Below are 26,273 nucleotides of genomic sequence, written 5' to 3'. Positions count from 1 at the left end.
ATTTTCATGATTTTTGTAAAAAAAAACTGCGAACGCGATCGAAACTTCGCGCAATTGTGCATCGCCATTATCCAGTCATCTCCGATTGAAATTTTCGCAAATATTTGCCGATTATCGGACCTTCATTTCGGAGAACTTCTCGGATCGATATTATCGCGGTATTAACTTTCGAAATCCGCGGGGCGAACGAGATATCCGACCGAACGAGCGAGACTCCGAATTTTCGATCAGTCTATAGTTTCCGCAATTTGGTGGAAAGTGCATCGCGATAACGTACGAAATTTCGCACGAACAGAAGGAACATGGCGGCGACAATGATTTGACTCCGCAGGCAGTAGCCCCAATGAGAGCTTCTCTCTCTCTCTTTCTCTCTCTCTTTGTCTCTGTCTCCTCTCTCTATTCCTGTATTATTCAAGTCGCCATTATTGGACCCCTTGGTCCGGCTGTGCGACACGCTCTCTCGCCCCCGCGGGACGACGCAATTGCATCTGCTCGGAATGAGAGTGGGCGAGAGGGGTGGGTCCACTACTCGCCGCGTATCGCAGCCGTGCCGAAGGAGAGTACCGTGGGCGTTTAACCCCTCGGATGTGAACTTCGGATCTAGTTACTTAAGTTCGGTGCTCGTGTAAATAAAAGGAGGAGCGTAATTTATGGCCGACGAGATATCGGGACGTATAGGGCCGCAGAAGGGGTGAGAGTAACAGCGGAGGGGGAGGGAGGGAGACTGGGAGGGCAATGGGGGTGAATAGTCAGAGGACGGAATAAAAATGAAACGCGGAGTCATTGATCCGGATGGGACAGGATAAGGATAAGATAGGAAACGAAGAGTCGGAAGTGAGTGAGCGAAGATAGAAAATCGAGCCGGATATTCTACTTATTTTTTTTTTTTTTTTTTTTTTAGGCATGACGTATTATTATAATGATTCTGCATTCATCTCTCACGTACATATCTGAATCCAAGAAGCAGATAGAGTAATTCTCAGAAATTCTCTTTTCTCACGACGACAAAAATTCCAGAGACGCTTCTAAAATAAATTCGAATAAAGCTCAGTATTCTAGACGAAAACATGTGAAATAATATTGATCTTTGTATATTTTCATAACTCTATCATTCAAAACAAGCAAGTATAAAATTATAATGGTGTTGTCCATAATACAATAAAATCGAAAATTATGAACAAATAATTATATTACGAGTTTCAATTAATTTGTAAATTAATTTGTTTTTTTTAATTAGAATAACTTGATCTTAAAATTAATAATCTCAAATTGCGTCCCTTGTTCTCTCTCTCTCTCTCTCTCTCTCTCTCTCTCTGCTCCTGACACAAATACAATTATAAACGCATTCTCCCAAGGATGTCAAAACAACAGTTAACCGATATAGAGCTAAATAAGTTAGTAAATTATGAATAATGAGGTAATTTCTCATTTTTATAAGCTACAGCGATAATTTCAGCGATAAATTAACGGGATCTTATCGCGAAACTTTAGGCTCAATGCAAAACTCTTTAGAAACACGGCGCAAACTTTCCTTCACGCGATTCCGGGGTCAGTACTCCAGACACGCCGCCCTCGTATCGCGTCTGAATTAACATTTATCCGATGCGTTTTGTCTTAACGGGAGCACGCAAATCACGAGAGCCACGTACGTAATTGTGGGCAGCGCGGGGAGGGTGGGGGTGGAGGGAGGGAAGAGAAAATCGTTGAGAATCGCAATCCCGTGGCCTGACATAAATTAGTCGTGGCTTAAATCCCGGTCTAATCCATCATAAATAACTCCGTGCAGATGCGTGTACATGCGTGCGCATGGGGATTCCGTCCCCTAAATTATTTCGAAAAGATCGCGGCCCACGTGCTGCATACGTCGGACACGTATATATACTATATACGCGCGCAGTATATATCCGACTAGTGCTTAACCACCTGCCAAATACACCAGACATTTTTTAATCTGCATTGACGATTTATTCGTGCGGATCGAACGCTCCGATGGTCTCTACTCTCTCTCTCTCTCTCTCTGGTATTTTGCGAAGTAAAAATGTTTCTGTTACTCTCACGCATTTTTTATTTTTCAAACATTTTTTTCAGGTAAATAATAATTTTTTTCTAATAAAGTGATTTTAAAAAAATGAGAACTAACAATAACACAAATGTAAAGTAATTGACAGCCAGATGGTTAAGCATTTAACTTTCTCGTATTAATCATCCTGCGTGATTAAGGTTTCGCAATACAAGTTACGATGTATGCATACAAAGACGTAAATTAATATATTAAATAAATAAAATGGTATATATGAAAATGTAATAAATTAATTAAAAAATTGTAAAAAATTCGTACGTTGAGTATCTGAACTTTAGCTCTCGATGATCATTTGAAAATACGAGGAAACTGCGGCTGAACGAGTGATACATCTGGCCGTGCGAACTTTAATTGTCAATAATAAATATTAAATGGCCCTATCCGAACTGCGTCTCGAAGTCATGACCGCGCCGCGCAATACCGCCACGCCGAACCCCGGATCTTTAATATTAATGGACAAGTTAGTAGACAACCCTCTTTCCCCGAGATGATGTCGATGATGGGCGGCAGTGCCGCTACGCTGCGCACCCACGTATACGCCCTGTGCCACGCATGTACATGGTATGTATCGAATGCGAGCAGGTGAATAGAGGCGAATATGTCTCTCTAGGGTCTCCCGCATATACAGTCGCCTTGCGTTTTAACACACATTCTTGTGTCAAGTGCGGGAGACGAGATACTCCGTGTTCGAAGGAACGAAGTGAGCGTTACGTAAAGATAAAGTACCAAAGTGTTGACTTTTACGGTTCGTGATAATTAAATCGAATACAAATGCGAAACGGATAAAAAGTGGGACGTTCGAGTTTTAAAAAAAAAGAAAGAAGAAATTATAGCGTAATTCACGCATTTCTCCCAATTAACTTTGTTCCCGCGGCAGTCCCGCGACCGTTGAGGGATTTCTTTCGGCATCGTGCCGTTTCATCGTTTGCAATTGCTTATCAGGGAGGGAGAGGGAGAAGGGCGCGCGTAACCAGATCGATAATTACGTGTTACTTAATTACTCGTTTCTGCCGGCGCATCAAGTCGCACGAACGCAAGATCAATTAATTATACCCGACTCGCGCGCGCTGCCGTGGCATTTCTCCGTTCGGTAATAACATCTCGTAACGCCCGTAGCTATTAAAACTCTCTCCCGAGCGAGGCGGCAATCGCGCAAACTCCATTAAGACGCGCGCCCCGCGCGCGGTCCCGTCGTGCGCGTTCCCCGCTATACATCAGCTACCCGCGCCGAGCTTTAAATCGGTCACAAAACTTATATTAAAACATCTGTCGGATGGCCGTTCACTCGTAAACGCTCGTAAACCCTACTCGCAAGAAGCAATGATTGCTAAAACAAAGTTTTTGCACCTGCCGCAGTAGGTACTTATTGTTGAGTAGCTGAGAAGGATCGCGGTATTCCGCAGCGCGTTAATGAGAAGCAATTTGCTGCTTTAGTGTTGCGCGAAGTATTTAACGACGGTCCGATAGTCTAAAATTAATTAGGACAAGAGCTTGGAAAAACTGAATGATCCATTTAATTTGACTGATTGTGAGATGGATTCTCCATTATGTTCTTTTTTTTACAGATTTTGAAACGATTTCAAATGATTAAGAATTTTATTAATTTCTATTAATTATTTACTAAATGAAAAATGACTTCTAAAATAATATGTTTTGAGCAAAATTTTGTTCAAATAACTCAGCTACTCAACTAATGCTGTACAAAAATTTTAAATAAAACATAGATGATGTACGAATTATATTAATTTTTAAAGTATCAAATTCAAAGTATTTCAAAGTATCAATTATAAATAACGGTAGTGTAAAATATGATTACACATATTGTCGGGTCTATTATTTGTGCTACAATACGTCGTACCAAAAATTATTTTGAGTAAATAGACTTAAACCTTCGGGGGCTCAAGGAAGATTTTCAAATCAAAAAGAGATTTATCTTTTTCTAATACTTTAACAAAATCCGATTTGACTGACGCTAGATTTTTTACTTTGTCAGCGAATGAATACAATTATCGTATATGTAATGTATGCAATATAGGAGGAGTCCCATCTCATGATTGGAATTCTGAAAGATCAATCTTCATTCCCTTAGATAAGTAAAGGTGTAATCCGCTCAGGCCCGGCTAGAGCGATCATGCTCCGCGGCTTCGTCTAATCTAGCCTCGGACGGATAGAGGAAACGTGAAGAAATGGAAAGAGAGAGGCGCGGAGAGAAGGAAGCGGGAACAAAAAAAAAACAAACAGCTCCCGTCCGGTTTTCCTGCCGCGCGTTCTGCGCGATATACTTCCTCCTCGCCGTCAGCGTCGGCATTTTCCGTGGTATCGATATGAAGGAAAAAAAATATAGTGGAGACCGGGGTTGGAGGGGGGAGGGGTGAAAGGGAGAAGAGGACGAATCGTGATAACTGGGGCGTAATACGCGCGGAGAGCCGTGGATAGAAGGGACACGAAATGGAGAGCCACTCTCGATTTGCCGGTGGCTCGATCTTCCCGGTCGATCTTTTGTCAGGAGCAAGTTTCTCGTAGAAAAGGGGCACCACGATGGGAGGCGACGTATAAGAGGCGAGAGGTACACGGGACATATAGAGAGAAGAGAAGAGCAGCAGCAGCAGCAGGAGCGACGGCGGCGGCGGCAGGGGCAGTCAGCGGGGGTGGGAAAAATGGCGAATCTCGCTAACAAGCTTTCGAGGAAACTTGTGGGAAACAAGCTCGAGGCTGGTTTCGTAGCTCAAGTGTACTCGAGCGGAGAAAGCTGAGCGTGCACACGCGTGTGTTCTCGTCCTTTTTTTTATTTCTCTCTCTCTCTCTCTCTTCTCTTTCTCTCTGCTCTCTTTTTCCGCTTCTTTTCCGGGATCGCGTCGTCCCTTGCCCCCTTCTCACCAGCTCCCTCGCCCTTTCTCGCTCTCTCTCGTACTGTTTTGCGTAACACGCATGCTACATCGACCGTCAAGCGTGCTCGAGCGCTCCACCCTTTACACCGCGATGTTCTCTCGAAAATCCAACCCTTTTTCAGCCCAGCCGACCAATGGGCGCTCCCCGTTCCCGTTGTATCCGCCAGTGCCTACATCGTCCTTTTCGTTATTCGTCATTCGACCGGTTCGAAATTTCATTCGTTTCCCTTTACATGTCCTCTCGCGAACAATCTCTTCGGGGGCCACTTCCGGTGCACTCGCGCAGATGTTCTTTAGAACAAGAGGATCGCTCTCTGCGTTCCTCGTTCGGCTGCCTCCCTTGGCCTCCTAGCCGCCGCTTGCTCTTATCCTCCTCCTCGTCTAGCCACAATATTCCCGCTGATATCACGGCGCTCTTTCAATTCCGACCGAATTTGCCGGAGTGCTGCCAGTTCTCGAGCGCCGTTGTCATACACAATATCACGTTCGCGCAGTTCTTAAGGGATCTAGATATTCATGAAATTTCTATATGACGTATCTCCGTTTGAATTTCAGATTTATCTCCTTTCTTTTTTTTTTCATTTAATTTTTCTCTTGCCCTCACTTCATACATCTCATTATAATTATATCTATTAAGAATACGCGATAATGCAAACGCCATGATTTCAGTATGATGTATACCGGAGAAGAATGATATCATTAAATCCAAAAGAAAGTATATAATAGGATTGTCTAAATGACGGCTCGACTCTCAACGCGACAAGAAATGTCCTCGTTATGAGAGGGGAACAATGCGCGTGTAGGTACGCGACGGTAACTCAACGTCCTCCGTCCTCTTCGGCTCTTCCTCCCCTCCCCCCCTCTCAGGATACGCTCCATTCGTCGGATATTTTCAGTCCCGCGTGTTGACTCGCACGCGCGCGCGCGGAGCCTCGCGGTAACGCTTTATTACTTATTTGGCCGGAAAGAGCCGCGCGAGAACGCGAAGAATGCGTGTTTTTTTTTCTGTCCATGTCGAAACGTCCAACGCGCGAGAGAGCGTCCGCCCCGCGTGTCGGTTTCGCGCGCGGTACGAGCGCGGCGCAGCCGCGCGGTAGTGATGCGCGCGTGCATATAGATGAGACCGGAACTAGGCGTGTAAACAAACAGACAAACAAGCTGCATTCAGCATCCCGCGGATTGTTCCGTGAATTTTGCAGCAGTCATATTCATTTCTGAGATTGGCTTCTTCCAGCTTAGCGTGCGCTCGCTCGCTCGCTCGCTCGCTCCGCTCCGTTCGCTTGCTCTGCCTCCGCCGGCGCGGCGGTGCCAGAGAAGAAGGGAGGAACGATTCCATCTATCGGAGATGCGAAGGGAGGCACCGAAATGAGACTCGGCGCGAGAGTAGGTACATGTACGTGGCGGAAGGACGGGACGAAACAACGGAGTCGGCCAGTAAAAAGAGGAGGATCAGAGAGAGAGAGAGAGAGAGAGAGAACGAAAGTGAGCGTTCGGATCGATCGATTCCGTGTCTTGCCAAGGAAAATCTCGCCCGTCGCGTCCGACATCTGCCTAACAATTTCGCGGAAGAGCCGCCGCCCGCCCGCGATAAAATCTAGTCCAGTCCGCGCGCCAGGTCCGCGAAATTGTATCTATATATCCCGCCGAGGAGGGAGATCGATCGCGTACGGGCGCGTATCCTTATCTTCCGTGACATTTTGGATAGGATAAGAATTTACGCGAGTCGCCCACAAGAAGGACGCGCGCGGCGCGACGCTAAGGAGATATAATATTAATAGAAGCTCGAAAAACGAGACAAGACTTGTTTGGCACACGTATCCTTGACTTAGCTATCTGATCTATCTAGTCGGGGAAACTCGCGATCTCTCCTCTCCATTGTCCCGCTTGCAGATATTACGGAAGTTGCTTGCCAAGCAGAATTTACGATGCCCTTTCCCCTCCCCCTTCCCCCCCCTCCTCCTTTCCCACAGGGAGACACGCTACAATTTTTCTTGAAAATTTATAAAAGCGATATCGCACAATCGAACGGACGAAGTACGCGTTATCTCGTTATATTGTTACATAAAAAGTTGAGAAAAATTCAGATAGACGCGCCTTTTACGACTTCTTCTCTCTCGGAATCCCGGGGCACTCGTCCATTTATCTCCGATATCTTCCGTTGTCCCCAAACACTTTTAATGGGGCCCCATTTATAAAGCTTTTATCATCTCTCTCGTATATGCAATCTTAATTTCATTCCTCTGGAAATTGTGTGGTCACTTGATTATTTTCTTTGAGTTTCTTTAGTTGGGCAATCCCCCGCGTGTGCGTTATCGCGGACCGCCGGGGTGAACGGCCGGGGGATTAAAAAATATTGTTATAGATAATATAATCTCGCGTCTCATTACAAGCCCGCTTCTCGTTCGGGATAACGTCGAGTCTTAAGAAAAATTTAATAACTTAAAGAGAGTCAATTAACCCGGTGTCCTGCAGGTTGCATGCCACCTTAATTTGGTGGCGCGGCGTCCTCCTCCCCCCCTCCGCCCTTCCCGACGACATCGCGGCGCACATTAAAGCCAACGTTAAATCGCGGCTATTTTCGGAAAGGTAAGTCTCCTCTTTCTTTTCTTTCTCTCGTCGTCTCCTCCTTCGCGATGCGCTTCTCTCTCGGAACGCGACGTTCCAACGCTAACGCAGAAAGGGATCGCGCGGAAAGGTATCCGCGACATCTCATAAACACGAAATCAATTTTAATCCTTGCCAGGCGGTCACCCGCGGCGTCTATTTATAAGCTCGCTTCCTGCACGGACGTTTTCGAGGTTGCGCCGGATTTCATTTTGTTCTTCATTCCGGTCAAAGAGGTGTCTACGGAGAATTGACCTTCTGCTTCTTTGCGCCTCGCGAGAAAGTGAAAAATAAGTATTATATCGTACATTTTTTTATCTTACATTATACTGTTAAATGTGAAAGAGGCAGCAATAATTCAATTCCTTGAGTTAATAACATTTTCGTTATTTTCAACTTCGCGTGTGCGTCAAAATGTATTATTTTAACACAAAACATGTGGTTGAGAAATAATATCTAATCAATTTTTGTGGTGTTAAATTACTTCATATTAATGCATTTAATAAATATAAACTTTGAGTCAAATTTCATACATTTCTTGAATCAAATTGTTTAACACCATTGTTTTAGTTAAATTAACGACATATTGAATAGGAGCAGTAGAACGACTTTATGATCAAAAATAACTCAAATTGGATATAATTTGACAACACTGAATTGAAACAGTGTAGGTTTAATTAAGGGAATAAATTAAGAAAACGCTATTATTTCTCTCGTTAGACGTGAAGACAATTTCGCAACTCCTTTTCGATGGACACGTGCTCGCTTCTCTTTTCCAAAAATTATATCAAAGTTCGCAATAACTCTTAGTTTTTTCTTTCCTCTCGTTTCTTTTCGCGATGCGCGCGCGGGCGCCGGTCACTCGCGGCCGGCCGATCGTCTCGACTGGAAAATTTAATTAAACTCACGTATGGCTGTAAATTATCGCGCTATCGACAGGGATGTCAGGTGGGACCCGTCGCGTACGGCGTGGACGCGGGCAGAGAGCCCGCGGGGTCAGGGGGGGAGGGAGGATCAGGGGGAAGGGCGCGAATGGCCGAAGTAAAGGGAGCGGCTGGGAATCGCGCCAGTGTGGTATAGTAATACATTTCGTGTTGTGGTCGCTGTTAGCACCGTTAAACTAGCCTTTACTGTTCCGCCTCGGCCCTTTGAACGTCGCCGACTACTCGGCCGCGGCCAGCAGCCGTGAGCAATAAAACGCGTTCACCATAAAATGCCGCGTCTCCACCGAGCACCGGAGAGCTGCGTGACCTCGACTGTGTGTGTGTTGCCCCTCTCCTCCTCCTTCTCCTCTTCATCGTCACACAAAATACGTTGTTTCTTACTCGTACGACCGAGTCACGCTTGGTCTACGAGTTTCGTGCGACACGTTTAGTCGCGCGCGCGTGCAGAAAAAAAAATCCACTGATAAAATTATGACTCCGTCAACATAGCCCAGATTTAGGAACCGAACTCGCGGCCGTCTGTATCCGAGTTTCGTCTAGCACGCGTGACGAGTTGGCGATAAAGCGTTCTGTCGGATAATCGGATGCGACCGCGTCTCGCAATCTCGTTAAATCTTGGGTAGTAACATACAAATTCCTGAGCGAACACTAAACGGTGTGAATGTTTCCTTGAATACCATTAAATGCACCGGCGATAAAAGATACAGCTTTCTTCCATCATAATAATTTTGTCTCTATCTGTAAAGTAAGTTATAGAATTAATTTGCAATGGCCTGTAATTAATTTGTATAATCTTTCTCGCAAATTATATCCCTAAATAATTTTGAAGATAACTGCGGTACAACGCCTACAATTTTCGCGTTTCAAATTTATTCCGATTTTATCTCCTATATATAATTTTCTTGATTTAATTTATCTTGGTTTTCGACGCCGATAGCGCATTGATAATATCTACATAAAAATGCTCCTTTTTCAAATAATCCAGATCAAGCGTTTTTCAAATAACAGCTCTCTTATAAGATCGCTCCTTGGACGAGAGCGATCAAGCGTAATCGAGCGAATGATCGACCGATACGATAAGTTCTCGAGAAGCACGTGAAGGGCCATTGTTCAAAGGATACCGATACTTGCGAAAGAGTGATCTACTGTCGCTTTGAATATATCCATTTCCAACACGTATATTCAAGTAGTTTCCTATGACATTTCTCACGTTTAATTCGCTCATTCCATTTATATTTTTCTAAACTTCTCGTGTGTAAAGAGTCGTGTTTGCGAGCGCGAATTGCACATGCAGCCAGGAAATTCTCTGTTTTATTAGACATAGAAATTATATAATATAGCCTGAAATCGATAGCGTGAATCTATTATATGCCGAAAGAGTAATTTGTGCTCGTAAAGTAGGCCGCTCGGTGCATATAACGCGATCACGGATTACGATATAAAAAGAATATGGATCACAATATTCGCCGCACGGAACAACATAGTGTATATAATTCTGCAATTTTGTTTTTTTTTTTTTATAATAATTAACAATAAGTCTAATATATTGAAGTAATGCCTATAACAAACCGACAGATGTTGGTGTGTATTAATTTTTTTTATTATTATAATATCCAACCACATTATAAGTCTCTTATCGCGCTCACGCGTCTAATTATCGCTGAAATGTCACAGCGAAAGCGATGCTGCAAAAGACTCGTAGATAAAGTGTCGTAATTCGGATGCGATTATACATATAGAAAGAATATCTCGTCTTTGCAAAACGGACGACACTCGTTTTTCTCAGGTTACTCGGGCCACCGGAGGATAGAACGGACTTTGCTGCACACAGCGCTGCAATTCTTCTGCTTTGAAAAAAAAAAGAGAAAGGGAAAGGAAAAAAGCATGCGCACGCGGTATACACATCCGGCCGTGCATCCGTTCCTCGCGTCCTCCCCTCTGAACTCGTCCGAAAAGCTGACCGTCAAAGATAACGTACGGCGCGCTTCCGAAAAATCTCGTCTTTGAAGTGTTGCGGCCAAAGCGCGAGGGCGTTCGCACAGCGGGCGATGCCGCGCCGTGCGTTTACGCGTCCCGCAGCAAAGATTTTTATTTCGAGAACGTAGGTATCTCTATCGCGCCTTAGGTATAGAATACAAGCCGGCGACGTACGCGCACGTAACGATCAAGATGTCTCGAAATCACCCTGTTCAACCACCGTAAATTCGATCCGCTGGTTCTTCCTGCGTGGAAACTTTGCGAAAAAGACCATTTTTATCAACTTTATAATTACTAGGTATATCCCTTTTGGCGATTTTGTCTTTAACATTTCTTTCAAATCAATGCGTGATAACTCCAATCATGCTAGCTCCATTATGTGTAGCTTTTTTGAAAGTAATTTAACCAATACAGATGTTCCCATTATTAATCCGGAAATAGTCACCTGGGATAATTTTTAATTCCCAATCAATAAGAAAAATGACGATCAGTCACAATAATTTTTTTTTATTGAAAATTTATATCCATTTTTTTTTATTTCTCCTTGCTTTTTTGAAAATAAATAATTCTATATCCATAATAATATTAAATACTAATAAATTGTAGAGTAATCAATAACATGTGGTTGATAATGACTTTTATTTGGAGTTTAAAAAATACTCCAGATAATGCAGTGCATAAATTTAAGCAAAAGAAACTAGGTGTTTATTCCCGAATTAATTTAGCTATCGAATTTTCAAATTTTCATTATTGAATTAAATTCAAGATAATTACCGTGTTTCTTAAGTAGCAAGAAATTACAATGCCACAATCTCACGACTCCGCGGGCCCAGATTGGCCAGATTCTCGGGTCATGGAGCACGCGAGACAATGGCTTAATAAGCGGGAAATCCGTACGTATAGGGAGGGCCGGGCGGGTTGAGGGGAGGAGGCCGGTTTAGAGGGTAAACACCGGGGTAATTGGGAGAAAGCATAAAGAATTTTCTGCTAAATTGAGCCGCTTCCGTTGAGATGGAATTTCTCCCGGTGGCTCCTGCCTCCCCGACGCGACGACGTAGCCGCAATGAAAGTTTTCCAATAAGAAACGAAAGAGCTAATCAGACTTTCTCATGTTGTACCTCGGCTCGAGAAGGAGGGGGATTCAATGGACCGTGTATCTATGTTTACGTCTCAGCCGAAAGTCTCTTTCTTTCGCCGTGTTGTCTTCCGCCCGTCGCGCACTCTCTTGTGTTATCTCGGTTTTTCAGCTTCAGATTATTCGGTTCGATCTCTGCCGCGCGTTCTTTTTTTGCTATCCTCTTTTTATTAATGTATTCCCGCAATGTCTCAGCCGGAGAACAGAGATTCTCGGAAAAATGCCTCGTATTGATTTCAATTATTCGTTTACGACTGACAGGAAAAAAGAACCTTATAGAAAATGCTATATTTTTCTTATCTATAAAAGTGTAAATTATTGCCTATATACGGAGAGAATTTTATTTTAAAATTTATCCTGAAAATCATGTTAATCGTGGGACAATATAGTATTTCGATGAATTTTATGTGATTTTCACTATTTTTTTAAATATATACTACAAAAAATTTATTGTAGTACACTAAAAAAACAGAGAAAATCATACAAAAAATATCAAAATACTATGTTGTCACACCGCGATTAACATGATTTTCAGGGTAAATTTTAAAAGGAAATTCTCTCCGTGTAGAGTTCAACACTCGTTCATTTCTCCAAAACTATCGTGTATGAAGAAATTGTAAATAGAAGATAAATGAAAGATATCGTGACGTAGAAAAGAAAATGGAAAGTATATGCCGCGAACGTAAAGCTATACCTACTATAAGTATTTGTCGAACAACGAATCGAATTTGTCATAGGATTCGTATTTCGAGGACATCTCGCGAATGGCATTGGCACACATCGGTCTTGTACACGACATTTGTACGATCTAACGATACGTGCTTACACGAACGGCTGGCGGCAAAACGCACGATAAATATCGCGATGCTTCGTACACGTGATTTTTCGTACACGGTGCAGGGCGTTATTCGTAGGACCATTCAATCTCGAGGCCTTCTCCGCTTCAGACCTCTTTGAACGCTCAGATCGTTACATGTGTACGTGATTTACGCTATTATATTATTCCACTTTACGTTTACATTTTATTCGAGTAATACGACGAAGATTTATCGAGCGCGGCTGTGTAGCTCCGCAAAAGTTATCTTCCCGCTCGTCTTTCGCGATTATTCTCAGCGTACTCGTGCGCGTCGCGCTTTGATCCCGGCGCGGGCAAACAAAAAACTGCACATCGAAGGTACGACGCGACGGCGACGTGGCCGTGGTTCCGTGCTCGCAAACGCCCTAGGAGATTACTCGCGAGCGTCTTTCAGCAATCCGAACAATTCCGAGACCGAGTGATATAGAATATTCATGAGTGGATCCCTCCTTCTATCGCAAAAATCCCGCCATGTCTGTGGACTTTCACAAGAAAAAAAAATCAAGACTTTATATATATTGTGCATTACGGTTCGTAAAGCCCATATCAGACTACGCATTGGAGACCGAGGATTGCAAACTGAAGATTAGAATTCGACCAGTCAGATAATTTTAATTTTATTCCGTTCCGTTCGGATTGGAATTCTAATCTCCAATTCGTAGCTCTCAATCTTCAACGTGTAGTCTGATACGAATTTAAGAAAAAACTTTATTCTGAATTAGAGCTCTTTTTTTTACTTATAATCAATATTTATCAGTGTGTGCGATATTTTTAAGTCTTGTGGCCAAAGCGATATTAAAAAACGCGTGATCTCGACATTGGCAACTTACGATTTTCCACGCGAGAGGCTCCTCGATAGACGAGCGCGCGCCGGGTTCGGTCCCGGCCTATCGTACATGCGGCCTGTGTAAGTCCCATAAGCCAATAATGGGCCCCGCGTACCGACGAAATGGTTTCGAAGATTTGAGGAACGCGGCGAGAGAGACCGCGGCCGCGGGCGCACAAAGCGCGCCGCCACAGGCGAGCCCGGCCCGCGAGATAATTGTCTTCTTAGCGAAGGTATACACGCGCATATACCGCGAGCAAAGAGAGCGAGAGAGGCGGCGAGGTATGAATGGTGGGTCTCTCACACATATACGGCGACACACGCGGGACAAAATAAATACTGTGTCGCGGCCGCGGTATATACGTTGTGTCTCACGTTGGTGCCGTGTATACACGGCGCGAGTCGAGAGTGCCAAAGCCATCCACTCGATCTTTTTCACTCGTCTCCCGTTTCGACATGAGCGATCTCGATGAGGAATTTTCGTTTGCGCGAAAAAAGTAGAGATGTTTCATTTGCGAGGAGAGAAGCGCATGCGACAATTCCTTCTTCGATGATAACGTCATTCTTGAATGACAATAAATTATCTGTGTGATATACCGCGCCTTATTTTGTACTGTGTACACAAGGCACGTAGTAATCCATGATTTTAATGACTCACTCTTCGATCAAATTGAAGTTTTCTTAACTGCGATGTCAACGCGCGAATAATCTTCGAATTTTAAGCGATTGGAAATGAAGAATCTCTCAGGAATTAAAGAACGCGATTGCCATGAATAAAATACGTATAGTTTAAACTCGAAAGGACTTACTTTCTCAAAATTCAAATTAAACATGTTATCTTCACAATGGTTTCAATTATCATAAACATTATACATCATTCGAAATGAATTGTCCTACAATTCGAAGCCGCTAGTCTATTCGTCGCCATAGTATCGAAACACCCTTCCCCTCGCCGCTGTACCATCTCTTTCTCTTCTCCATTTCACATTTCGCCGATTTTTTTTTCCTCTCTTCTTGTCTCTCGCACCTCGTCTCTCGCGTTCTCGCGGCGACTGTCTCGCGGCGCGAGTGGGCGGCGAGCGGCAATTAGCATACTCGCGTGATCAAAGCGGTAGGACGCGCGACAAGAATTAACGACCACCAACAAGACGACGACTCTTTCCTCGCGCACGCGATGAATCGCGGCGACCGGGGCCCCCGATGCTTCTCGGCACCCACGCGCCCGGTGAATTCGCGCGTGGACGCGCGCGAATACCGGTGGTTACATATCGCCGCCGTGACCGCTTCTGACGCAACCGGAGATAGATCGACGTGCCGACGTCGTCGTCGCGCGTAGATCAGAAATAGCCGACGTACACGCGAGATGAGCGGTAAAATCGTACGGGCGGAAATGCTCTCGCTGTTCGCGATCATCGCGGAAACGCAATATTAGGATCCTCGAGAGCATAAGGATTTTCGGAGTTTGCAATCTTTCGTTTGGCAATCGGGAAAAAAAATTCTTGCGGATATGTGTGTGATGCAAATGAGACGCGTTAGTGGACAGAAATCGAAAGGCAAAGTAATCCAGATTACCGTGAATTTTGAAAAATATTAAAATATATAAAAATACTATTAAAAATATTACCATCAATTTAGATTATCAACTTTAATAAATTATTATAATAGATGATTAATTGAAAATAAGTAAAAAATTGAAATTTATAAGACATGTACAAAGGATGATACGATTGACATATTAATAGAGGGGAGTGCAATTGGAGAGTTTATATCGAATTGATATTTATGGTGAATACTTGTAGAGACGTACTCGACTATTTTTGGACATTAGCTGGAGAGAGAGGTACGCAGAGATGGGATATTTATGGAGGATTGCCGACATTTTCTTCTTCTTTGCTTTGAAATGAAGGCCTCTACGCAAAGCGCTTTACGAGAATGCTTTGATTTATTTTCAGTCGACTGCAGCGTCTATCATACGGACGCTGCAGATCAAGCGTGCGTGGCGCCTCGTCACGTGTGACTCTATACTCTGGTTTCCCGGCGTTAATTACTCGCTTACAGCGCTCGTTACAACGTTTTCCTCGCGTCAACGACGTTGATTGTCTTTCTTTTGCGCGCAAGCAGCTTGTCGTGACGTACGCTTTCGCGAAACTAACAACTCATACCTCTTCTTGAAAAAGAAAGCTCTTACCTATATATTCAAAACCAAGAATTGATTTTCCATAAATCACAATTAGCAGAAGGAAGAGATCCAAAATTATTTGTTACTTTTAAGTTATGGCTTACGCTCGCGTTAGGCGCGTTGAACGCGTCCGCGTACAAAAGCGACACTGCATTTCATTTTTTTGAGCCAACGACCAATCAATCGTCGAAAATGTCGGCTTTGCAGTCGCTATTCTTCTCACCGAATGAATGCGACTTCGAATGACGAGTTCAACGATCGATTCGAATAATCGCGCGTCACGTAACATATCCCATTAACTTTCGACAATACGCCGCAGTTGGAAAACGCGGGTTTCTCTCCCACTTCCCTTCCGTTCCCCCCTCCCCCCACCGCTCTCGCATTTCGCCCGAGCATCCTGAAATGCAAATCGCATGGTGCGGCGCAATATGCTAATGCAACCATCGTGGTATCCGACAACATTTGTCTAACCGAGCGTTAAGATCCTGCCGGGGCACTCGCCGGCTCCTTGTTTCACGCGTGAACGACCCTTAACCCGGCGCAACGAAAGCCTGAACCAACACGGGGGAGGGCTGTTTTCGCACTACGGCTATGAGGATATCCGTATTGGGTCGGAGAACGTAAGCCAGATTGATGTACCGCGTGCGAGAGAGATTTATCGAAACGATATTTATCGGTGACGACGTCTGACGGATTTTTCAATAAATAATGGTAGCGAACGGCGATTTAAAACGCGCTTTATTTTCGGTGTCCAGGTGCCAGGCAATCGCGCCTTTTGTTCTTCTGTAGCCTATCATCTAGATTTTCTGAAAATTGAGACAGTCCCTTTCCCAAAAAGTTTCTTAAATTTCATTCAATTCTGAAGTGATTTTAGTATTACAAAACGTGAAATTTCAAATATCCCTCTTTTTATTCTACACCTATATTTTATTCACATGTCGAAAAGATTGGAAATGTCGATTAGACTCAGGTATATCTCGTGGATTAATTCTGCAAAAGCTTAAAACTACGATGAAGTATGAAAAAATATACGTCTCATATTTTAAGCTTCCCTACATGTCTGAGGCTCATCAAGAGCAGGGACCGTTGCCAACGTTTCCTTGTCACGAACTTCGAGGCAGTTTGCCTGGCGGAAGCAATCTCTTACTGACACACTGCACGCTCGCACATTTGTTTACGCGAATCAAGACGCGAAAGGAAGACGGATAAATAACGAGCACTTTTGCAGAATGAATGTCCTGGTGCTGTTGCGTATTTCGTGATCGATTCAGAACGATTAGCAGTTTAACACCAACTAATCATGAAAATTTCAATAATCTCAACTTTTGTCGCAAATCATTACCATGGCAATAATGACTGCAGATTTGATGAATGTCTGAAATACATCGAGAAAAAAATTGATATTAATTAAATTAATTAATTATTTAAGTCTAAATACCAATCTGTATTGAACGTTCATAAGAAGAAATGTTCTCCAGTGCAGCCACAACAGTTGTACTTTAACCACCCTAATTAGCGCCCCCCTCGCATTACGCCCGGGGGTGCCGTAGGTCTGTCTCCTTCTGTCGAATTTCCCCCCGTCCGTTCCAGCCGGCTATAACGCACTTTCCCAACGATCCCGCGGAGGTCAAGTCAATCCGTTGACGCGATCGAAAAATTACTGCGGGCAAATATCCTCGGGCGAATGTACACGTACGCCGCCGTTTCCCCTCGCCGGCTGCCATTTACGCAACGAGGGTGAGATCGAGGAGCGCGCGTATCGTGCGGCACTGCAGCGAGGGACTCTCCTTTCGGTAATCGATACTAATTAGAATGAGGCAAAGTTTCGGATCGTGTGCCGGCGCCCGCTTCAACGGTACGCCCCGTTCACCCCTACGGGGTATCACCCCATCCCGCCCCCCTCTCCCCCCTCCCACCGTCGGTTCTTCCGGGGAGGGGGGTTAATATCGACGAGACGGTACCTACGACGTATTGTAGGCTTTCGTAGAATTTATCCGGCCATTATATCGGCGCGGCTGTGAGTGAGTGTTCTCGACATAAATGGGCCCTATCACTGTCACACGAACAAAAGCGTGGCCCCGACGTGGTTATGACGGCAACGCGATACCCGCTTTCGAGTAATAATATAATAATCGCGGCTGTTTCGCCGTCGTCGTTGAACCCCGCGGGGAGATTGGCCCCTCTCCTCCCGTCTCGTTTCTTGTCTCTAAGCTCTCTTTCCACTTCGGGCATGAATAGGACGGAGGAAACCCACTCCGACGGTCTCTCCTTCGCGGCCGGATACATCAAGCGAATCTGAATATGGATTTCATTCTTTCGTATCGGCGCTTTGTGCAATTATTCTGCCCCTTCCCTCCCCCTGTTGCCCTTTTATCGCTTCTGCCACCCTCTCAACTCTTCTTTGTACGCGCGTCTGTCTTCTCCTCCACGACATGCATGCGCGTTAGTCCTTTCCATTTGGAGCAATTTTTTTTAATATTTTGATGCACATACTAATTTTCTACCAACATGGCACTTCAGTTGATAGAAGTATGATAAAAAAAGCCGATCAATGTGTTTTTTTAATACTCACAACAATTCCCAATGATATTATGGATATTAATGATATTAATGATATTATTATGGATATTAATAATATTAATAATATTATTTCGTTCACTTAAAAGAATTTTTTTATGGTTTAAAATATTTTATTGATTTAAAGGCTAAAGGTGTGACAATTTTTTTCAAAAAGGGAATGAAATTAAAATAAAAATATTTAGATATACGAAAAACTGGTTGTACAAATGTCATATTATTAGTATTATTACTGATTTTGACTATATTAAAAATCTCGTAAAGTACATCGGAAAAAATGTCCAATTTTTCGGTCAATATAAGCCAATCCTTGTAGGGACAAAAGATTACAAGCTGCAGAAAGTGGTTTCCCCATCGTTTTTTTCCCCGGCCGTTACGTCCTTGACCGCTTTAACCGATCGCCCGATATCGATTGTGCCCACCGCAAAACTATACCGGTTGTCCGAACAATCAGCCGCTTCCGCTAACGACGCTGTTGGTTCGCCGTCGCTCGTCCGGATTGTCTCGGAATGGTATTTCCGAAAATTGAAGGGAATAGTGCTATCAAAACGAGATGAAATCGAAGACAAGTCTAAAGCATCTGAACCGAAAGAGCAAAGGTTACAACTGACGGTAGAAATATACTATGTCAACGACGCTCGATTTTTAATTTAAAAATTTATCAAAAAAAAAAAACTCGATGTGATACTCGATGTTGTACTCGACGCTTTATATCTTCGCAAGATATTTTCGGTATCCAGATTTTAATGCCATTTGTCCTTGAGAGATTCAGATGTTGTCGATGATCAGGCATATACTTAAGACAGTGCCGGGACAATTCTCGGCGCTTTTTATACTCATGTCGGACAAAAGAAGCCTATTGAATACCGATACCGAGTGTCTCTCCTTTCGCGAGGACTCTCGCGAAATATAACGTGCCGCTTTGCTTTGCCTCGGACCGACCGCAATATCGGGACGACTGTTTCGATCGGCGAGGACGGAGAAAATCCCGGCTGTTTGACGAGTGGCTGATCCTCATCGTAAACAGCGTTTCTCGCGACGCGCGTCCCGCCGCTGTTATAGCTCCTGGGCTCGTAATCGAGATCGAATCCATCGTCTGTTGGAAATGTTTCGATCTTCACCTCTCGCGTAAGCGACGGTAATCCCGGTTACGAGGAGCGCCAGCGACATTTCAAGAGTATACACAAGATAACACGACGAAATGACGAAAAGGTGCGGGGTCTAGACTAGACTCTCTCTCTCTCGCGGCCGTTGAGTATCAGTAAAACGTGCTCTCGGAAGGGCCGTAAACCGTACCCAAACAAACCTGAAATAGCTGGGTCGACTACGACGGAGTCTTGACGAGTCTTGCTGACTGCTGATGCCGGCACCGTCTGTATTCTCGGGCGCAAATAAATAATAAACGTTACACGCACCGTCCCTTACGAAAGCTGCACCCTGGACGAGCTATCATCGGCTCCTTTACGACTGACGGATGCTTCAGAAAACGGCCAACGGATGAGAACGAAAGTAACCGGTCGCTGGATAAAGTGGTTACAACGCGTTCCGCGTGATCTTTTCCGTGATCTTTTCCGCAAATGCTTATTCCCGTCGATGGAAATCCGCCTTGTAATTTATGATTACACCAGCTCGCTCGTGTTGAGTGTTCTTGTTTCAAGTATAATTAGCTAAGAAGTATAATTTTAATTAAAAAAAAGTATTTTATTCTAATCGTAAAAATTATTCTTATCGTAAATGATAAAGGTACATGAGACCGCGCTATCTCTTATGAGACTATTTAACCACGAAATGGGGGTGAAGAAATTATATACTTTTTATTGTACCTCGAGGAGATAAAATGGAGAGAGATACGCAAGATTGTGTGCGATTACGTTTCCAGTTATTGCGCATATCGACATTTAACTATCATTTCAAATGGCGAGCGCGCGTTTTAGCCACTTTCCGAACGACCCTCGGCTCTCTCATCGATACACTATGACCACCGTCTCCTTCCCGTTGGTGCCCTAAGGGCAGCTGGGAGCGCTTCCGAGCCCTAAAGCCACACCCTCGATTCTCATTAAGATTTACCGTGTAAACGAGCGTTGCCCGTGTCCGGACGGTGCTACTAATCGAACCCCTCGGGCCGAAAGAATTGAAAACAATGCGGAGCCGATGCCGATTTTCGAGGCTTTTAGAAGAACGAGATCGGCAGGCGTTAAAAGCATCGAAGATACAGAGGCAGTTGTCTGGGTGATTTATATTTAACGAAATTGTCGGTAGGTGCTGGCGCGCAATTATCAGTAAATTAATTCGACCTCGGAACAATCGCACGTTACAATCATGCGTGACAGAGAAATCGAAGAATCAACGTGTAATTTAATATATTCAGGACGTTGCAAAACTGTGTCCATCAAGACTTTGTTGAAATTAATTGAAGACTGTGATTTTGTTACGACGAAATGTAATTTGCAAGAAATACCCTGTAATTTCAATCGCTCGTAACACGAAAATTACGTCGATGTCCTCGTTAAAAGGAAAAATTGGCATCACGCGCGTTCATCAAAGGAGTGATATTGCGAAGCAACTTTATATAATTTTAATAATATAATTCGACAGGTACAAATATCTTCCTATCATTTTAAACGAATCAATAAAAAATTATCGTTTACACTGAAATATTAAGAAACCAGGAAAATTGTAGATTGGGAATCGTATACGATCCCTCGATTAATTAGTGCGGAATAAAAACGACTGAGGACTTTTGGAGCAAATTGGAGTAAGACCTTCAATAGTTTCAGAGAGTTTAGGCTCTTCGCTGCCTAAACTCACTTGCTTGGCTTTCCTCCTGACTTCGTTCGCGACGAGGCTACGGCTTCTCTCATCCTCCCCGTACATCCTGTGTTCCCCACCCGTTCCCCTCGCCCCCCCGCGTTTCACCCTACGTGTCTCATCCTCTCTCGGGCCCGCGTCGCGTCCTCTTTCCCTCTATAATTTTCACCCGAATACCTGCTCTAATTATAGGTATTTCGTCACGACGAAGAGAGAGAGAGAGAGAGCGAGATCCTCTCCGTGGTGTCGGTAGCTCGCGCGCTGCGGTTCCTATACCGCTGTGCATCGTTACAAGGTATTTCATCGTAAGGATGATCCATAACGCGTCGGCCACCGCGTTCCCTCGATAGCGTTCTCTCGCACCGACTTGCCTTGGATCAAAAGGCGACGGTTGCTCGCGCGAAAGGATTCATGCACTCGTCAAAAATTCGCGCATTTTAAGTAACTGTAAACGATGGAAGAACGGTGCAAACTTTGAGTATAGAGATCGAAGTGTATAGGGCTTTTGCATCTTTCTTTCATCGACAATTAGTCAATTTCGATTGCAACGATTATAGAAACCGACGCACTCCAAATCCAAGTGTGTAAATCTGTAGTTACATTTTACGCATTTATACGCGTGTTATATATTTTTACACATTTTATTTGTTTTACACAGTTAAATGCATACTTTTTACACGCTTACACATATTATTGTAAAATTAAGCGTGTAAAAATATGCATTTAACTGTGTAAAACACAGATAAAATGTGTAAAAATATATAACACGCGTATATAAATGCGTAAAATGTCACTACAGACACACTTTACACACTTGGATTTGGAGTGCAGTGTACCGTTTCTTCTCCGATTGAGATACCATTGTATCTTCTGTAAACGTAAATCGTAAGAGAGACCGGGAGGGGAGGGGGGAGGGGGTGGTAGTTCAACGCGCCGTTCCATTCGCGACGACCCGTCCATTTAACGGCGCGCCTAACCCGCGCGCAATGAGGCGTGGAATTAATTAAATTAATCACCCGATATAACCGTCATTACGTTATTACGAGGCGCGTGTTCTGCTTTATAGGTACTTGGGGCTGGAGCCGAGGCTGACATCCGGCTCGATCCAAGGGAGCGGCGTCGACCCGCAGACGCAGATCGCCGGCGCGGGTGTGATCGGGCCGGCGAGCGCCGAAAAGAACTGTAAGAACGCGCACCTGACCGCCAAGCAGCAGGCAATATGCTCCCGCTCGCCACCCGTCCTGCAGGTATTTACCTCGTAGCGCGGCCTCGAAGGGCCCCGCGCGGCTTCTCTCTTTCTCTCTCTCTCTTTCTTTCTTTCTCTCTCTTCCTCTCGGATTAATGCCCGGGGAAGCACGCGGCTAATTCGATTCGCGGGACCTACGACCGCGTGCCGAACATCGGCCTTCGGCCGGCCGACCGACCGACATTTTTCGGTCGACTCGCTTCTGAGAAAGTTTCTCGACGGCTCTTTCGGCCTCCGTGTAATAAATGGATTAATGTGTCGTGATTAGTAGTTTTTTGGGCATTATCAGAGGGATCACGGGGGAATTATAGGGTCCGCGTGTACCGCGCGTGTAGCGATAATCTCCTCGCCGACAATTTTTGAAATCTGAGTTTAATCTCCGGGGAATTTACGGAGTATCGCCGCACCAGAGATTCGAATTCTCAGGCTAACTTATTATATTGTATATTCGTTGCTATTTTCGCGTGTAGGAGTTAACGAACTCGCTGCGCAGAGAAAACGAAAGAAATTGAGCAACGGGATCGGAGATATTCGGCCGCGTTTCTTTACATAATTAAACGACTGTTCCGTCCGTGAATTTCCGATTGTAATCCCCCCTCGTCCGTTGCGGTATGGAGAAAGTTTCTTTTGCGACGGGACGTAACGTTATATAGCGGCATCCAAGGATTTACCGCTGAGTTTACGGCGATACACAATAGGCATAGGTACGAACTCTTTAAGCGGAACAAATTTGTCTCCCGATCGGGCATCGCACGTTCCAATCTCGGCCGCTACCCGTGACAAAACGTAACCGGACTGTCGTGCGGTTCACGCCGACGTCCCGAAATCGCGTTTACCTTTCCTTAATGCACAAAACGTGTCGGGAGGGTGAGCGGAGGGAGGGAGAGAGGGGGGGGGAGCGAAAGGGGAAGGGACGGTCGTCTAGGAATCTATCTAGGTACCTAGGTAAACCTCGGAGAACCACGAGGCATCGATATCTCCTTTGAATACCGCCGACAGCACGTTGCCGCTTTTCCGAGTGTAAGTTACCGACAAAAGAGGCTCGGGGGGCATGAATATTCATATGTCAATCCGGGGTATCGAAGTTTAATTTTTTTAACGAGCGACCAAACCCATTAAGAGACGGCTGAACGCTTTCCAATGATCCACGGAATGTCCGCCGCTGTCCGATATCTACTTACGTTACTTACTGCTCACGTGGGACACGGTCGCGATTTACGATTTAATAATTAAGTGCGACGTCGTGTTTTTGCGTAAGCCGGGATTTCGTTTTATCGTATGGCCTGGGACGTTAGATGATAACTGTCAGCATGTGCTTTTAAACGATGACTCACACTCGTGACAAAATCGTGAGGAGAAAGCGGTGGTCGGTAAATCAAAGGAACGAATAAGGAATAAGACGTTAAATGGAAGTTATTGATTAAATAATAATAAATTGTTTGAATTTTAATAAGTTTCGCCGAAATTTTCCCAATTTTCACTTTCGATCGGCCATTAGCAGACCCTCCGTCATGTCTTTTTACTGCACGATAAATCGATCTTTAGAACGTCGGGGAGATGTTAAAATTTAAAAAACGGTTGTTTGAGCAGCGCGGCTCGCTCGATGCGGGGAAAACGTCGCTCGAGGCTTTCGTATCCGAGAGAGAGAGGCGGCGTTTCTTTTGATTCTTAGGCTTTCACCGTCTTACGCTTGCAGGCAGTCAGCGCGGGCGCTAGGCTCGCCATAGAGGAGTGCCAGCACCAGTTTAGATCAGCGAGATGGAACTGTTCCGTCAGCCCGGAAAATCCCGAGAACGTGTTCGGCGGCGTCACGTTAGTCAGTAAGTACTCACGGTTCGATGCCTGAAGCGCGCGCGGCTTCGAACCCCGCGCGCCCGGATGTGTCGCTTCTCCACACACATACACACACAGAGAGCGAGCCTGCTCACACCATTCGCGCTACACTTGTAACATCAAGTGGTCCACGAGTGGTCCGGCTTGTGGCGCGACGAAAAAGAGAGAAAAAAAAATCCGTTTGCGTTTTGCAGATAGCCGAGAAGCCGCGTTCATATATGCCGTATCAGCAGCCGGGGTCGCTTACAGTGTCACGAGAGCCTGCTCCAGAGGCGAGCTCACCGATTGCTCCTGCGACAATCGTGTGAGAACGCGACATCAGAACAATTGGCAGTGGGGAGGATGCAGCGAGGTGAGTGTCACGAGGATTCATTTCTTTTGCGTATAGATCTGCCGTACGTGCCTCCCTATCTGTACTCGATGAGTCATTTTTTGTTTCCTCGCTGTGCATATAACACGCCGTGTGATTTACAATTAAGTCTCATATAAATGATGTCGCGCGTATCACGCGTGTTATATAGATCTTTATCTAACTATAGCTATAATCTATTTCATTTGCGTTATTAGTTTAGTTAATCACGAAAAGGGAATTGGACAAATAATATCGATATTAAGTTCGAGATATAGATTAAAAATTCTTATTTTGACACGACCGACGTGTTGCGCCGTGTGATTTACAAGCCTCATATATAAATGTCGCGCGTATCACGTATTATATAGATTTTTATCTAACTATGCCATCTATTTTATTTGCGTTATTAGTTCAGTTATTCGTGAAAAGGGAATTGGACAAATAATATCGATATTAAGTTCGAGATATAGATTAAAAATTCTTATTTTGACACGACCGACGTGTTGCGCCGTGTGATTTACAAGCCTCATATAAATGTCGCGCATATCACGTATTTTATATAAGTTAGATTTTTATCTAACTATGCCATCTATTTTATTTGCGTTATTAGTTTAGTTATACACGAAAAGGGAATTGGACAAATAATATCGATGTTAAGCACGAGATATATTAAAAATCTTTATTTTGACACGACCGACGTGTTGCGTATGCCGTATACCAATATCGCGCTGCAAGGGGTTGGGACACGTGCATCGGTAATTATCTGATATCTCTTTGCCCGGCGCTGTCTCTCACCGGGCAGCGAGTCTTTCGACGCGAATTTTAATGCCAGCCGAAGACAAAGCTCGAGCAGTAAACGGATGCGTTTCATGCGAACGGCTGACCCCTTGTAGACATTGCCGGCTTACAAGGGGATTAAGGGAGCTAAGCTTGTTAAGTTGCAACAACCCACCGGCCCTGCGCCCTTCCCCCTCCCCATCTTCCCTTCTACTCTCCTTTTCCCCTGCAATCCGGACACGTAACTTAGTCGGGCACATGAGGAACGAGAGTTCGCGCAACACACGTATACACGCGTGACACGTGCAGAGACAGTTAGGTATACGCGCTGTCGGAGTATGTGGGACTCAAATATCTTTGAATCGCAATGTATCTTACATTCAGGATTTATTAGTAATAATATTAATTAGCAATAATAAATAAATATTGTTAATGTAACATATATTTTTTTATTATTAGCATTTAGCAATTAACATCATAATAAATATATTATTATATTAATTCTAATGTAATTAATAATAGTGAGTTTTTATATTGTTTCTAAATATAGACAAATTGGGATTCTCTTAAAGAATGCAAGTACGATTGTCGAGCTTGATGAGCTTTGATAAGCGAATTTGCGTACTAATTATGTAACAATAATTAACATTTTTTGTCATTATATTGATTGAGAGATCAATTTATAAAGGCATTTTACATTTAAAAAAAAAGGAATATTTTGGACGGAGAATTGTATATTCCTCCTTTTCTCTTTCTTTCTCTCTCATTTTTCTTCTGCGATTTTAATATTTTTGATTTTGATATCTATTTAATTATTACACAATTAATTTGAATACCTATTTTGTTAAGGAAATATCGTGACGATCATATTACAAAACTTCTTATCCAGTCGCGAGAGTTAGGGCGTGAGAAAACGTGAAAATCGCGGGGGAGAGTCGGATGTATCTTAACGAGGGTGAGTTCGGTGGACAAATGCCTCGGATAACCGGCGACACAGAACTCGGAGGTAATGATGTTTGCCCGCTCTCTCGCCCGAGCAGCCGGCAGGGTCTCGCCCATTAAAAGCCACCGGGTCTGAATAAGTTTTTGTCTTACTATCGTTTATATTATCAAGCGGATTCACGGCGATATAATTGAAGAACTTTCACGTAACCGATCGTTAGATAAATGTCGTGATAGCAAAAATACGTC

At 44.2% G+C, this 26,273-nt stretch overlaps 2 protein-coding genes across 2 annotated transcripts in view; one reads left to right on the top strand and one right to left on the bottom strand.

Moving 5' to 3' along the window:
• The window catches only part of LOC105456166 (UDP-glucuronosyltransferase 2C1-like), a 59,484-nt gene that overhangs the window by 23,061 nt on the left and 10,150 nt on the right, over positions 1 to 26,273 (bottom strand). The gene's annotated exons all lie outside the window — the stretch shown is intronic.
• On the top strand, positions 20,207 to 25,680 carry LOC105456212 (protein Wnt-4a-like). The gene is made up of 5 exons (XM_011700095.1): positions 20,207 to 20,295; positions 21,941 to 22,121; positions 23,817 to 23,940; positions 24,148 to 24,305; positions 25,633 to 25,680. The coding sequence occupies exons 1-5, from the start codon at positions 20,207 to 20,209 to the stop codon at positions 25,678 to 25,680; spliced, it is 600 nt and encodes a 199-aa protein (XP_011698397.1).

Source organism: Wasmannia auropunctata, unplaced genomic scaffold (genome assembly GCF_000956235.1).
Source record: "Wasmannia auropunctata unplaced genomic scaffold, wasmannia.A_1.0 LD335737.1, whole genome shotgun sequence".
NCBI classification, from domain to species: Eukaryota; Metazoa; Arthropoda; class Insecta; order Hymenoptera; family Formicidae; genus Wasmannia; species Wasmannia auropunctata.
Note: the sequence above shows the minus strand (reverse complement) of the source record. Positions and strands in the feature narration are given on the sequence as shown.

Coding starts and splice junctions, on each gene's coding strand:
- LOC105456212 (XM_011700095.1), top strand. CDS start 20,207: ATGCGGAGCCGATGCCGATTTTCGAGGCTTTTAGAAGAACGAGATCGG. Junction 20,296..21,940: donor ATACAGAGGCAGTTGTCTGG/GTGATTTATATT, acceptor TCTGCTTTATAG/GTACTTGGGGCTGGAGCCGA. Junction 23,941..24,147: donor CGGCGGCGTCACGTTAGTCA/GTAAGTACTCAC, acceptor TGCGTTTTGCAG/ATAGCCGAGAAGCCGCGTTC.